Source organism: Solanum lycopersicum, chromosome 9 (assembly GCF_036512215.1).
Source record: "Solanum lycopersicum chromosome 9, SLM_r2.1".
Taxonomy (NCBI): domain Eukaryota; kingdom Viridiplantae; phylum Streptophyta; class Magnoliopsida; order Solanales; family Solanaceae; genus Solanum; species Solanum lycopersicum.
Genome location: NC_090808.1, coordinates 60548406 through 60562344, shown reverse-complemented (window position 1 = coordinate 60562344; position 13939 = coordinate 60548406). Strand labels below are relative to the sequence as shown.

The window sequence follows — 13939 nt, the reverse complement described above, 5'->3', positions numbered from 1 at the left end:
AAGATGGAGAAATCATATGTGGTAAGCTTTAGGATCGTTTCCTTACTTATAATTGAGATTGACTCAATTAATTAAACCAGCTTAATAACCTATTTTAATAATTAATTAGTAAAGCAGAATATACAAAGCAAAATCAGTTTTAGCCATTAAACCTATAGCTACGCTTCGTAAATAAATAAACTCGAGGCCTATTATCTTTTAACTTTTATCTATTTTATGAAAATTTTTCCATTTTTAAATTAGTTTATTATTCTCGAAATTTCATTCTCTATCTTTCTAATTTCAATATTTTTACTGAAGTTATTCTCTATTAACTTTTTTGATATCTACGGAGTAAAATAAAATAGTGAATAATATTTTTAATTAGCGAAATGATTTTCTAGCCCATTTTAAATGATTATTAACTTACTTTGTCCATATGCGTACCGTTTTCTAGCTTTTGCCTTCACAAGTAAGCAAAAATGAGTCGAGAGAAGTCTAGAATATGTATATTTCTTCACACGCGTGGATCGACGAATCACGAACTTTCCACTTAACCGTCTTATCTCTGTCTCAAACGGATACGGGTCGGATCATAATTTCAATTGCAAATTGCAAATTATATAAAGAGGCACTTCTTTCTTCCCAAATTTCCTCACGCGCAAGTAAACCTTACAAACGTACAATCAGTGTGAGAAATAGTTTGTTCAAGTTCTTCGATAATTTGAGAGATGTGGAACGAGGCTTACCGGAAAGATGACGTGGAGTTCGGCACTGCGCCTTTGTATCCGGCGATGTTGGAAAGTCCTGAACTCCGGTGGTCTTTTATTCGAAAAGTATACTCGATTATTTCTATACAGTTGCTTCTGACTATTGCGGTCGCCTCTGTCGTCGTCACCGTTCATCCAATTTCACACTTCTTTGCAGCCACAAATGCAGGCTTAGCACTTTATATTGTACTCATCATCACTCCATTTATCAGTAAGTTAATGATTCTAATCGTGGATCTAGTCAGGGTATTTTTCTTCTTCAGTGTTAATTAATTAATTGATTGTGTTGTTGTTATTGTTGTTGCAGCGTTGTGCCCGTTGTATTACTATCACCAGAAACATCCGGTTAACTACTTGCTTCTTGGATTGTTCACGGTTTCTCTTGCCTTTACTATCGGATTGACTTGCGCATTCACCAGCGGTAAGCATCTTCAATTGGATTGTTTTTCTGTTTTAGGGTATATGGACATTGCGTGCGTTCTATGTCATAGTGCATTTATTTTTAGAATATTCTTCTCTTGGAATTAGTATTACAGCGGTTAGTCTCACCTAACTTTTTGAAGTTGACATTGAGAATCAAATGAACCGACTGTTATATAGAAACATAGAATCTAATTCAGTAAAATTGCTATGCACCTATACACTTATATTTCTATACATAAATGGGGAGCTTAAAGAGTGTTTGGTTGCCCCGGAAGAGACAGATTCAGGTTTTAGTCGCTAAGCGTCTTTGAATGTAGACGTAGTTCGGCAGCATCAACATTTGGCTTATTGTATGGAATCTTCTATGGAAGATCCATCAAAAACACTATTGACTAGTTAAATTCTATTCAAATTAGGCACTTCTGAGAAGACGATACTACTCTATCCAAAACATCGTAATTGACCAATTATTTTGTTGGTTTTGATCAACTTTAGTCTTTGATTTGATAAGTTCTGTTTTCACTTTATATAGACAAATTAATCAAACAAAAAAATAATTATATAATAATAATTATGATAACGTGACGCAAAACAGAAGATTGACTCAACTTATGAATCAGAATGAAAGAGCACAGTGGTTTAGTTCCATTAAGTGATGGAGCATCAAGCCCCAAGCATGATCGGGAGAGATGAACTTTTAAATTTTTAGGAAGAAAGGATCTTCAGTCCTTTTATGGAGTCTTAAAGAAATATGAAATATGAAGTTTAGACTCAATTGGAAAAGAGAAGTCAAACAACAGCTAATGAAGAATAACTAGTCTAGAGGAAAGACAAAAGAACCACATAACGTTGCCTGTCATATTTGAACTCCCACCAGTTGGTAGGAACTTTTAACCTCTGCCGGTGGCGCCTTCGAATTATTTGTTAGAGCGGGTAGTACCTAACGTATTTATAATATTTCTTACATCTATATACATGTATACACAAAAAATTCAATTGAAGCCTGTAGGTGCCGTTTCACCCCTTCGGACCTTAGTGATCCATGTTTGTCAAACAAATAGTTCTGTCAAAGCACAGATTAAGCTTTTTGGTTTACCGTCACATCTTTAAACTAGTTAAAATTGTTGAATGCCTTGAATCGGACCCGCTACAAACAGAAAGGACGGGGGTCTCGCTGCCCGGTCAGCGAGTCGGGGGGTCCAGGGGGGCGACGCGCCCCCTGGCCTGGGGGTCCGGGGGGGCGGAGACGCCCCCGGGCCGACGGTATACAATGTTGTTGTATTGGGCCCTTAATTTTCTGTTGATTCTGTATGTTGGGCCCAAGCCTGTTAGGGCGTAGCTTAGCACTATATATAGACGCTATGGGAAACCCTATTCTGTAATTCTGTTTTTGCCTCTCCATAATAAAACTGCTCCCTCTCTTCCCGTGGACGTAGCCAATTTGTTGGTGAACCACGTAAATCTGTTGTCTTATTTTTCGCGTTTATATTTTCTCGTATTATCTCAAATTCCGCACAACAAAAATTTTGCAAACGAGACTGATAAAACTAGATGTAGTTGTGGCTCATGATTCATAACAATAACTGCCTGTATTAGTTCTTCGTTTTCTAGAAGCTGGGTTCTAGAAGAATATGATATCACAACAAGAATTGATGGTCTGAATACGATGATTGTCAGTGATGTTGCCTCTACGGATAATGATCAAAATACTACTAATACTATCTAGTCTTCATTTTTTCCTGCAAAAATGGTCCCTTTCAAGAATAACTAAATCTTATGACCTTTTTCGGTGAAGTTATTTTACATTAACAATTGGAATGTTCAATGAACCAAGTTGAAACCATAGATTGTTATTTAGAACATTCATCTTGATTGTACCCACTAAAGATCGTCTGTATTTTGATAAGGTACTACATGAATGTTTGAAATAGGTTAATTCTGTTCAATGAACCAGGTTAATACCACAGATGAACTGAGACAAATGCGATTGTTACTTGGAAACATTTATGTTGATTGTATCCATGAAATATTGTTTGTATATTGTTAAGGTAGTCACGAAAGATTGTTATAGGTTAATTTTCCAGACAATAACCAGACTGTCGGTTTATGATAGTGTACTTGACTACATGAACTTCTGATTGTGATAAATGGTGAGCGAGCTGTGTCCGCTTTGGTCTAAGAGGATAAATTCACTGATATAGTACAGGATTACATGAACTTTCTGCTCAATCTTTAATCAATCTCAAAGGATTTAAAACCTGAATTGACATATGTGTCATTTGTCTCTTACCCATTTCAGCTGACAATTATTGTCACTTGCTAGTGTCAATGTGTATCCTCTGCTATCGCCCTTGAAATTTACACATTCTTGCAAATAGGACCTGAAAACATATTGGTATCTAGAATGTTTTTATTGGTGTATTTCAGGCAAAGTAATTCTGGAGGCAGTCATACTGACAACAGCGGTAGTGATTAGTCTGACATTATACACCTTCTGGGCGGCTAAAAGAGGCCAAGATTTCAACTTCCTGGGACCTTTTTTGTTTGGTGCTCTTATTGTTCTTCTGTTGTTTTCCTTCATCCAGGTTTGTAAATTTATTATTTCTCACTCTGCACGTTGTGTTCATCTTTATTACTCTCATAATTCATAAACAAATAATCTGATTTCTTTCCTTGTTTATGGCCAGATTCTTTTCCCTCTGGGTAAGATCTCAGTGATGATCTATGGGTGTCTTGCGTCGATCATATTCTGTGGGTACATTGTCTATGATACAGACAATCTAATCAAGCGGTACACTTATGATGAGTACATCTGGGCTGCTATATGCTTGTATCTAGACGTTATCAATTTGTTCCTCTCTTTGTTGTCCATCTTCAGGGCTGCTGACAATTAAAGAGTTAAAGAGAGGAATACCTAATAATAATTTCTCTCTGCATGTGTGTGAAAGTTCTATTATTTGTTTCCTTTCTCCTAGTTTTCCCCCTCTCTTTTGTTGTGGATGGTTTGCTTATTGATAATTGTATAGAACCGTTTTCTTAGTTGGAAGAAGTAGAACTGTATCGATTTTACCAAAGATGACATCCATTGATTGGGGTTCCTCTAATTCTCCTCTTCTGTTGTTTGAGTCGTTGGAAAAGGTCATTAACTCAATAATCATACACGTCCATTGGTCAGGATCAATCACTCCGGTGGGGTTCGTTTTCAATCTATGCCCAATTTCTAACTAACTAATTACTTAAATTAGTGGTTCGTCTTTGACATATGCCCAACTTATTATACTAATCAAACAGTTATTTGGTCAAACGCTTGTTTTTTGTCCATGCCCAATTTCTAATAAGCTAACTGCTTATTTGCTTAAACAAATGACGATTATTTCTCATCAATCATATAGTTAATGAGTGGTCCATTCTTGTTATATGTCCAATTTCTTACCAATTAAGTAATTATTTTGTCAAACAAATGAGTGATCTTCTTTCATTTTTGCTTTTGGTACCAATCAAGTAATTATCTTCACTTTGATCTATAATTATGAACAAACTTATTTTATATTATATATAATAGGTGTAATTTTCATTTAAGAGCATAAGATGTTTTTATAGTAATTGGCTAATTTTCATTTAAGAGCATAGGATATTTTTTTTTATAGTAATTGGCTAATTTTCATTTAAGAGCATAAGATATTTTTATAGTAATTGGCTAATTTTCATTTAAGAGCATAAGATTGTAATTGAGCTACTAAAGGAAAGGGGAACAAAAAAGGAAAAATATTCTAAAAAACATCAATAAGTTGTAATGCTGATTAATTATGCCGTGTCTAATTAATGGATAATAATATGTATCCATATATTCAAGTTATATTTTGTCCCTCACATTTCTCCAAGAAATTGAACACATTTTATTTGTCACCTCAACAGCTCTATTTTAAAATAATCACAAATCTTTGTTCTCTCTTTCATATTGTAAAATGATCCCCCTTTTGCTGCCTCTAAGGATTCAAATAATTTAATTTAAATTTCAATTGAAAAGTAGAAAAATCTTCCTCTCTTTCTGACACTTTTTTTTGTACTTCTTATTTATTTTTCCTCCAAAAATTAAATATTTTATTCAAATAAGTAAAAATTTACTGTAAAAAATATTTGGGATCTCAAAATTTGAAGGGCAGACCAATACTTCACCAACCTCCCCTGACAACGTCTGTTTTCCTTCTCATTTTCTAATTTCAATCAAAGATAAGATAATAATGACAAAAACTTTGAAGACATTATTCATTGCTCTCACTATTCAACAATAGTCGAAACTAATATACAAATAGTAAATAATTCCAATTTTTTTTTTTATCAAATCATACTTAGTAAATATAATCATTTAAATATTGAAAATTGAATCTGATTGAATAAAAAGAATAAAATAGATGCAAAAAATAATAAATTACTCATTAATTTAATAAACTAGAAAAGTATGGACAAGTAGAGTCGAAAGGAGGAGAGTGCCAAATATAGCAAAAAAATCTTTATTTAAAGTAGGGAAAATGTATGAAAAAGATCAAAATATACTTTGAATTTCGCTAAAAGGATTATATATGCTCCTATAGATATATATATTAATTAAATAAATGACATATGTGAGCTTTTTAGCGATAAGAGTATATGTCAGTCATTTACATAATGGTAAGGTATATATATGAGTGTCAATTATATACATGTCAGCTTCAAATGACAAAATTAAACGTATATCATATCCTCTTTCTTTTTTAAGTATTTGAGTAGAAATTAGAAAGTAAAAACACAAAAAAACATTAAAAAGGGAAATTATATGCATAAAAGGAAAATCAGAAATTATTGTACAATCTCTGACAAAAATATTAAAGACATATCTTGAAAATTTATTACAACAAAAATTATTTTTAAAATTTTCATTACAACAAAAAAAAAAAAGAAAACAATTTTTGGGGCCTTAAATATTAACCCTAAAGCCAAGCAAAGCAATTTTGTGGAAGTGTGAAAATAGAATAGAAAAGAGAATGTCTGCAATGAGATCGAAGCAATATTACGCCACTAGCAGTCTTGTTGTTGGGTATGCTTTGTGTTCGAGCTTGCTTGCTGTGATCAACAAGTTCGCCATTACTAATTTCAACTATCCAGGTCTTCTCACTGCATTACAGTACTTAACTTCAACTTTAGGTGTTTGGATTTTGGGAAAATTTGGTTTCTTACATCATGATCCTTTCACATTTGAAAATGCGAAGAAATTCTTGCCTGCTGCATTTGTTTTTTACTTGGCAATCTTTACCAATACTAATCTATTGCGTCATGCCAATGTCGATACGTTTATTGTGTTTAGATCGTGTACGCCTTTACTTGTTGCAGTTGCTGATACTGCTTTTAGGAAGCAGCCATGCCCCTCTAAGTTGACGTTTTTAGCATTGATTGTTATTTTGGGTGGTGCATTTGGTTATGTTGCTACGGATTCGGGGTTTAGTTTGACAGCGTATTCGTGGGCGTTGGCGTATTTGGTGACTATTACGACTGAGATGGTTTATATTAAGCATATGGTCACGAATCTAGGGTTGAATACTTGGGGTTTTGTGTTTTATAATAATTTGTTGTCGTTGATGATGGCGCCTTTCTTTTGGATTATTACTGGGGAGTATGTTGATGTGTTTATTGCGATGGGATCGAATGGAAAAGGGAATTTGTTTCATCCTGTTGCGCTTGTGGCGGTTTCGTTGTCGTGTGTGTTTGGATTGCTTATTAGTTTCTTTGGATTTGCCGCGAGGAAGGCGATATCTGCTACTGCTTTTACAGTAACTGGGGTTGTGAATAAGTTTTTGACTGTTGCAATTAATGTTCTTATTTGGGATAAGCATGCTAGTCCGTTTGGTTTAGGGTGTTTGTTGATGACTATTGCGGGTGGGGTTCTTTATCAGCAATCTGTAACTGGTGTTACTAGTGCTCCACCACAACGGGATTCAGCTGTATCTAAGCAGGACAATGGGAATGACCAAGACAACTATGGAGATAGTGATGAAGAGAAGGGAATGTCTGGTAAGATTTCCGGTGTATAAGTATTTTGGCATCTTTGCCTATTGCTGAAGAGGCTATTGTTAATCCTTCCACTATATTTTGAATCCTCTTCTCAACTGTTGTTCTTTACAAATTTTTGCTAGATATTTGTAAGATTGGGATTTCTACCCTTAATAATAGATAGTACTGATTTGATTATGATTTGGTGTGTTTTTGCTCCTTTTCTTTGAGCATGCTATTATGTTGATTTCATACATGTATCTCTTGTTTAACAGAGCTCCCACAGAAATGTATGCTTTTTGTTTTTCTGCAAAAGTAGACAACCTTTGCATCTTCAACTTTGTTCGAACATACTGCATGTCACGCTGAGATGGGCTGAATTCTTAACCCAGAGAAAAGTGGACAGTGAGTCAAACTACTTAATTTCTATGTCAAGCAAGTAAGCAACAATCTTATCAGTCACCTGAAGAGACAATTCTATTAGATGGTTTATTATCTAATACAAAACCATTTTCCGTAGTGCATCTGTGTTATTTAACAATTATCACTGTTTTGATAATCTCTGAACCTCTATTTCACGTCTCTCATTCGGTACACTAATACATTCAGCGCAAGCGTTGTTGATTCATCCATTAGTTGCTTCCTTTAGGCTGACTGAGCTATCTAATCAAGTCTGAGATATAATTATTAATACTTGCGTGGAAACTTATTATGTGATAATGGACTGTTGGTCCATAAAACCCAAATAATTTCACCCACCAAGTCCCAGCGCATCTGATGAAGGAAAACCCTGAATATCCTCCCTTAATCTCTCTCTGTCTTTCCTAATTCTTTTCCACAATTTCGTCAACTTGCTTTTCTCTGCCCCTTCTAATTTTAATCAGACATTCAAGATTATTCCAAGTTTTCTACCTAGATGGAAAAAATGACAGTTAAATGAACAAAATCTGCTAAGGATTGTCTGTCTTATTCAGGATTGGACCTTTTTCTTATTGTGTGGAGGAATTCAGTGAATGTATTCGTAATACTAAATGCATGAACCTTGCATTATCTTGAGTGTAACTCTTAACAACTTTACAAATAAGTTTGTTGGTCTTTGGGATTAGTTCCTCAATGAGCTTAGCTTGAGCTAAAAAGGAAATCCTCAGCAATGACAATGGTGGTGTACATTAAAGAGTAGGTGTTGGGCTTATGGAAGAGGGAGCCAGGCCTTTTATTTTTTCAGTCTTGAGGATTGTCTCTTCTGGTCACTGGGCTCCTTAAGGGTGGAATTTATCTTTAGAAGACAATTAAGTGACTGGGAGATTCAGAGGGTAGCAAATTTCACCATTGGGCAATTTTTTCGACATCATTGGTTTTTATGGTGGAAAGGAAATCAGAAGGGGATTGTCTCAAAAAAAAAAGAAAAAAAGAGAAAAAGAAAAAAAAAAGAAATCAGAAGGGGAATTTTAAGGTGAGTTTTGCATACAACTGGTTCAACCATCCCAATCACCCCAAAGTCATTGGTCATGGAGAGGAATCTGGAGTCAAAAATGCCACTAAAAGTGCCCTGTTTTGCTGGTTATTAGCCGAAAGAGTGTACTGACTCAAAACAACTTAATGCGGAAGGGATACCATTATGTTCTAGATGTTTCTTTTATGGAAAAATGCTGACTACACTGGAAGATCACTGGCCAGCTATGAGGTTATTCATTGTCTTTAAGGGTATGTCATGGACCACGCCTGCCAAGATTACATAAGCAATTCAGAGTTGGGAGGAAGCAGGAAACCATTCCAAGAGCAGAACCAAATGGAGAATTGTCCCTGCTAGTATGTGGTGGGCAATGGAAGGAGAGGAATTCTGGAGCTTTCGAGAATAGAGAATAGTATGCAAAAAGTCAAAACTAAATTATTTTATGTTATTGGTGTAATCAGTTATGCTCAAATGATACTATTTCCATAATTTATGTACTAGACTCAATTTAGGAAAAGATAGTTGGATTCGAAGTACATGTTGTAAATATTGACCAGTACAGTGTTAGTATTGTCTTTTGAGGAATATACAAAGTTTCAGTTAAAAAAAAGACTATATCTTCTGGTCTGCAGTGGGTAATGTTGTCCGTGTGAGTGAAGGGATGATTCCGTGTTGGTGACTGTCCCGTGTTATTTCTGTAGAAGAAGTCGTTGGTGTGTTTTTCCCTTTGAAGTGAGTGCTTGATAAAGTTTCTTTGTTTTCAGAAGGAGGTAGTTTGTTTTGGGGGTGGGAATAATAGAGGATGGTTCCCACCAATTTTGTGGGTTAGGGTCTTTGGAAAAAAAATTATTGAGATGGAAGGAAAGGGAACAGTTGCAGAAGAGAGTTTGGAGGGAGAGATTTAGAAGGGTAGAAAAGGAGGAGGAAAGAGTTGAAGCAAATTAGAGAAGAGGGAGAAAGTGATCGAGCAGAGAGGGAAAGTTGGAGGAGTTTTGGTAAGTGGGACCCAAAAAGGTCCTCTTGTCAAGCATGTATATAGCCTCTCATACAAGTAGTGTATACTGTTTGCTGTGTGAGGCTCATTGTAGAATTTCTCAGTCTGATTGGCCTAAACTCGTGTTTAAAACATTTAGCTCAGCCGGTTCAGGCTGACTGGCCCAAACCGGGGACTATGTTCTTGATTGGTTGTTACTTTTCATGAAGCACTGTACAGTTTCTTACTTCCTTAAGTAATACAATTAGTTACCAAAAAAATGCTCATTTTTATCATATTATATATACTCTATATTTAAGAGCATAATTTTTGTAAGTAATGTTGCTTCTCAAAGGGGAAAGAAAAAGAAAACAAGAAAGATTATTTAAAAGATTTATGCTTAAGTTTTAATGTTAATTAATTATGTGTATTAATTAATTATTAACTGTCCAATTAAAAAATGATGTTTCCACATTAATCAGATTATAAGTTATTTATCTGTCCTCGCATTCTTTACAGAGAGTGAGCATGCTCTTTGTGCCACCTCAACACAAGGGTGTATTTGTTTCATTTTAAATTGGTTCACAACCCTTGTTTCTTTCTTCATAATGTAAAGGGAGCAAAACCCCAATTTTGCTCCTTCTATTGATAGAAAAAGGGCGGGGGGTAATAGGACCCCTGAAAAGTAAAGGTGTGTAGTTTGGAAATATGTTCAGTCATGCAGATACTTATGCCTTTTCCTGTTAAATAATATGTATACATTTAAGTTATGCAGAAATATATTATTGGAGTACTATAGTGCAGTCTGTAACTAGTTTCTGTTAATCAATCATTAGAGAATTCACAATTCCCGAGTATTAAATCTATTTACCTTTGTCTTATTCCTAAATGTGTAGGGGCCTGTATGATTACTCAATCTCGCCATATTACTCTTTGTAAAACTATTTATAATATAATTTCCAAAGTTATTGTAAAGCGTCTCAAATGTTTTTTTGACCGACATTATTGGCCCTACACTATCTACTTTCCAAAAGAATAGACGTGCCTCCGATAATGCCGTTATTTTTTCAAGAGATTCTCTATTACGTTCATAAATCTAAGAGTCGTGTCTCATATATGCTTCTGAACTAGATTTGGAAAAAGGTTTTGATTGACTAGAATGGAGTTCCATTAGAGAAAGTTTAATTTATTTCAATGTGCCTCCTAAGTAGTCAAACTTATATTACTTTTACTTCAATATTTGTCTGTCTCAATTGGTCACGGATACTTTTAAACCCAGTAAGGGTATTCGCCAAGGAGACCCTCTCTCCTTGTATAACTTTCTTCATTTTATGCATGTAAATGCTCTCAAGACTATTATTATGGCTGTTGATCTCCATCTTTTGGGGTATGTCAAGATTTCAAGGAATGGACCCCCAATGTAGCACTTATTCTTTATGATATTATCTTTACTTCAAAGTTCTACTGAAACTTCTTGTCTTACTACCAAAAAGTTAATATTGACAAATTTAAATTTCTCGAATAATACTTCAGTTTTGGATAAAACTGTCTCTTCTTTTCAAATGAATGAAGACAGTCTTTTTTGGTAAATGTTTGGGATTTCCCATTTTTGACAAAAACCTTCTAGGGCAGATTTTCAGTTTATTTTGGACAGTGTAAAGCATGATGGATGGATGGAAAACCCATGTCTTATTCTGGTCAGACGTACGACATTAATCCGCTCTACTCTCTACAGTCTTCCCACCATATTATGCAGTTCATATCCATTCCCTCTTATATTTTAAAACTACTATAGAAAGATATATGCACAACTTCCTCTGCGGTGGAACTTTTGAACGCAAAAATTATCTTGTCAGTTGGAAGGTTGTTACTTCTCAAAGACTTTAGTTGGGGGGTGGGTGGGTGGGTGGGGGGTTGATTTACAAGACCTTAAATTTAAAATCATGCTTTGCTTGCTGTGACTGCTTGATGATTCTTCAATTCACAACACCAGCTCTGGGCTTCTCTGTTACGTTCTAAATACTTATCCTCTACTGCCATTAGCTCTAATAACTCTAGGACTTGGAAAGCCATTCAACATGGATGGCAGTATTGCCAAATTGGACTTCTTTGGAACCCTGCGAACAGCAGACACATTAATTTCTGGAATGCCTCTTGGATTCGACCAAATACCCCTCTTAAACACTTGTTCATGGACCTTTACTGGAAAAGGATCTCTTGACTACAATAGCTGTATTTCGTGTAATCTGTAGGATTTCTTGACTCTTTCCTTTAATCTACCAGATACTCTACTTCGAAAAATACAAGCAGTGCATCTCCCCCAACACTCGTTACGTGTGATAGTTTGATCTGGGGCCTAACCTCAAATGGCTCCTTCTCAGTAAAGACTTGCTTTCCTTCGATTGTCTTTGGCGTCTCAAACTGTCTCCTAAAATAAAATATTTCTCATGGATACTTAATCATGGTAGATTGCCTACTGCTAGCTATCCCCTTCACCTTAGCATAGCTACTCTAATGAGTGCAAAGTTTGTCATTCCTCTCAAGAGGAAACTATCTCATATTTTTTTCAACTGGTACCTTTAGATGCTACCTCTCCTTCTGCATGGCTTGAACAGTTCACTCAATTCACCCCTACAATTATGAATCAATCCCCTGTACTGTTTTCCTTTCTTATTGTCTCTAGATGATATGGAAGGCTAGCAATAGATTAGTTTTCAAGGGTAAACAGGTATTAAGGTATAGATGACAATTTGTGCCTAAAATTGAGAGAATTCCATAGTGGTATAATGTTTGGACAGTTGAAAAGAAGATGAGATATAGTTTCATCTTGAGAGGAATAATGAACTTTGCACTCATCAATAGGCTGTGTTGACTCAAGAAAATCTCATGAAGAGGGGAATTCATCCGACCTTGGTGCTTCCTATGTGAAGAAGAGGCTGAGACAGTAATAACTCACCTATTTCTACGCTGCAGGAATACCTATGTACTGTGGAAAATCTTCATAAATATGAAGGGTCTGAGGTGGGTGATGTCAAGGAGAATAGCTGAGACCCTGAAGATCTGGATCAGCGATTCTAACATTTCTGGACAAGGATAGATGGAAAATTATACCAGCTCGCATCTGGTGGTCTGTTTGGAGAGAAAGAAATCTCAGGTGCTTCCAGAACAAGAGCACAACATCCAGAAAATGAAAATGAATTGTTTAGTGTCGTTTCATTTTTGGTGTAAACAGGAGTATATGAAGGATGTATAATCAGTTACAGAAGTCTTAAGCTCATCTTCCTGATACTCTGCCTCAATTGGAATTAGGAAACCTGTGACTTGTTGTCGCAGGTTTCTGATTTTGTTTTTGGAAATAGAACATGAGTTGTTACTTTCTCCAGAAAAAAAAACCTATCATCCAACAAGCTATTGAATTTTGATTCTTCACAGACCTAAGCCTCTAAAGGCACAAAAGATACCTCTTTATGTCAAAATGGAATCCTCCTAAACAGCCTTGCTATATGCTAAAAACTGTTGGAATGGTTTGTCAATTGCACAACCTTAGTGGTATTGGAGGAGTTTTTAGGAACCATGAAGTCACTTGGATTTTAGGTTTTATAGGCTCAATTACACATGGAGATGCTTTTAATACTGAATATATGCACTTTTCACAGGTCTTGCACTTGAATTGGAGCATAATATTTGACTTCTGGAAATTAACATAGACGCCAGTGAGTTTATTCAAATCCTAAGTAACTCTAATATTCATTGTTCGTCTATTGTTGTTGACTGTAGGTAACTTCTCCAGCCGCTGAATAGCTAGCTCTACTATAGAGCGTGTCTACACCAAATTGCAGACGGGCTTGCCCACTTCGCTACTCTGGGACTGGTTACACTTGTTTAGAAGTTTGTTGGGACACTCCACATTAGCCATCTGAAATTTTGTGCAACGATTGAATAGGAGCAATGTCCATCCGTATGATTTCTGCTCCACAGGCAGCTTTCTCTCTACTAACTATTGTTCTACTTATACTAGTATTAGGAGTTCAAACTCTTTCAAGTACTATATTGTGGAACAAACTCTCATGTTGTAGGCTTTTGTTACATATATTAGTACCCTTTCCACCAAAAAGAAGTGTAGAAAATGTCATGATTTGTTAGATGGACTTTCTGGAGTAAACATTAGTTGACTTGTGATTTGTTTTTCCCCCACATTTTGCCTAGAACCAATGGCTCTACTCTCCTCCATTGCAAGATTATTAATTGATCACTCAACTGAAATTTTCCCATTTGTGGGAATGTTGCTGAATATGCTAGTGTACTATATACCTCTTG

The 13939-nt window shown here is 35.5% G+C and overlaps 2 protein-coding genes across 3 annotated transcripts; both read left to right on the top strand.

The window, feature by feature from the left end:
• Nucleotides 1-514: 514 nt before the first annotated feature.
• On the top strand, nt 515-4276 carry LOC101264505 (protein LIFEGUARD 2). The gene is made up of 4 exons (XM_069289040.1): nt 515-960; nt 1057-1170; nt 3600-3757; nt 3860-4276. The coding sequence occupies exons 1-4, from the start codon at nt 711-713 to the stop codon at nt 4064-4066; spliced, it is 729 nt and encodes a 242-aa protein (XP_069145141.1). The 5' UTR covers nt 515-710; the 3' UTR covers nt 4067-4276.
• A 369-nt stretch (nt 4277-4645) lies between these two features.
• LOC101265275 (GDP-fucose transporter 1) lies at nt 4646-13913 on the top strand. 2 transcript variants are annotated; one of them, XM_004247148.5, is made up of 2 exons: nt 4646-7217; nt 13400-13913. In XM_004247148.5, exons 1-2 carry the CDS (start codon nt 6194-6196, stop codon nt 13417-13419), a joined length of 1044 nt encoding a protein of 347 aa, XP_004247196.1. In that variant the 5' UTR covers nt 4646-6193; the 3' UTR covers nt 13420-13913. The 2 variants fall into 2 exon arrangements, with proteins under 2 accessions (XP_004247196.1, XP_010326400.1); XM_010328098.4 differs by having other exon boundaries at nt 12596-13913.
• The last annotated feature ends 26 nt before the right edge of the window (nt 13914-13939 follow it).

Coding starts and splice junctions, on each gene's coding strand:
- LOC101264505 (XM_069289040.1), top strand. CDS start 711: ATGTGGAACGAGGCTTACCGGAAAGATGACGTGGAGTTCGGCACTGCG. Junction 961..1,056: donor CATCATCACTCCATTTATCA/GTAAGTTAATGA, acceptor TTGTTGTTGCAG/CGTTGTGCCCGTTGTATTAC. Junction 1,171..3,599: donor GACTTGCGCATTCACCAGCG/GTAAGCATCTTC, acceptor GGTGTATTTCAG/GCAAAGTAATTCTGGAGGCA.
- LOC101265275 (XM_010328098.4), top strand. CDS start 6,194: ATGTCTGCAATGAGATCGAAGCAATATTACGCCACTAGCAGTCTTGTT. Junction 7,218..12,595: donor TGAAGAGAAGGGAATGTCTG/GTAAGATTTCCG, acceptor TCTACGCTGCAG/GAATACCTATGTACTGTGGA.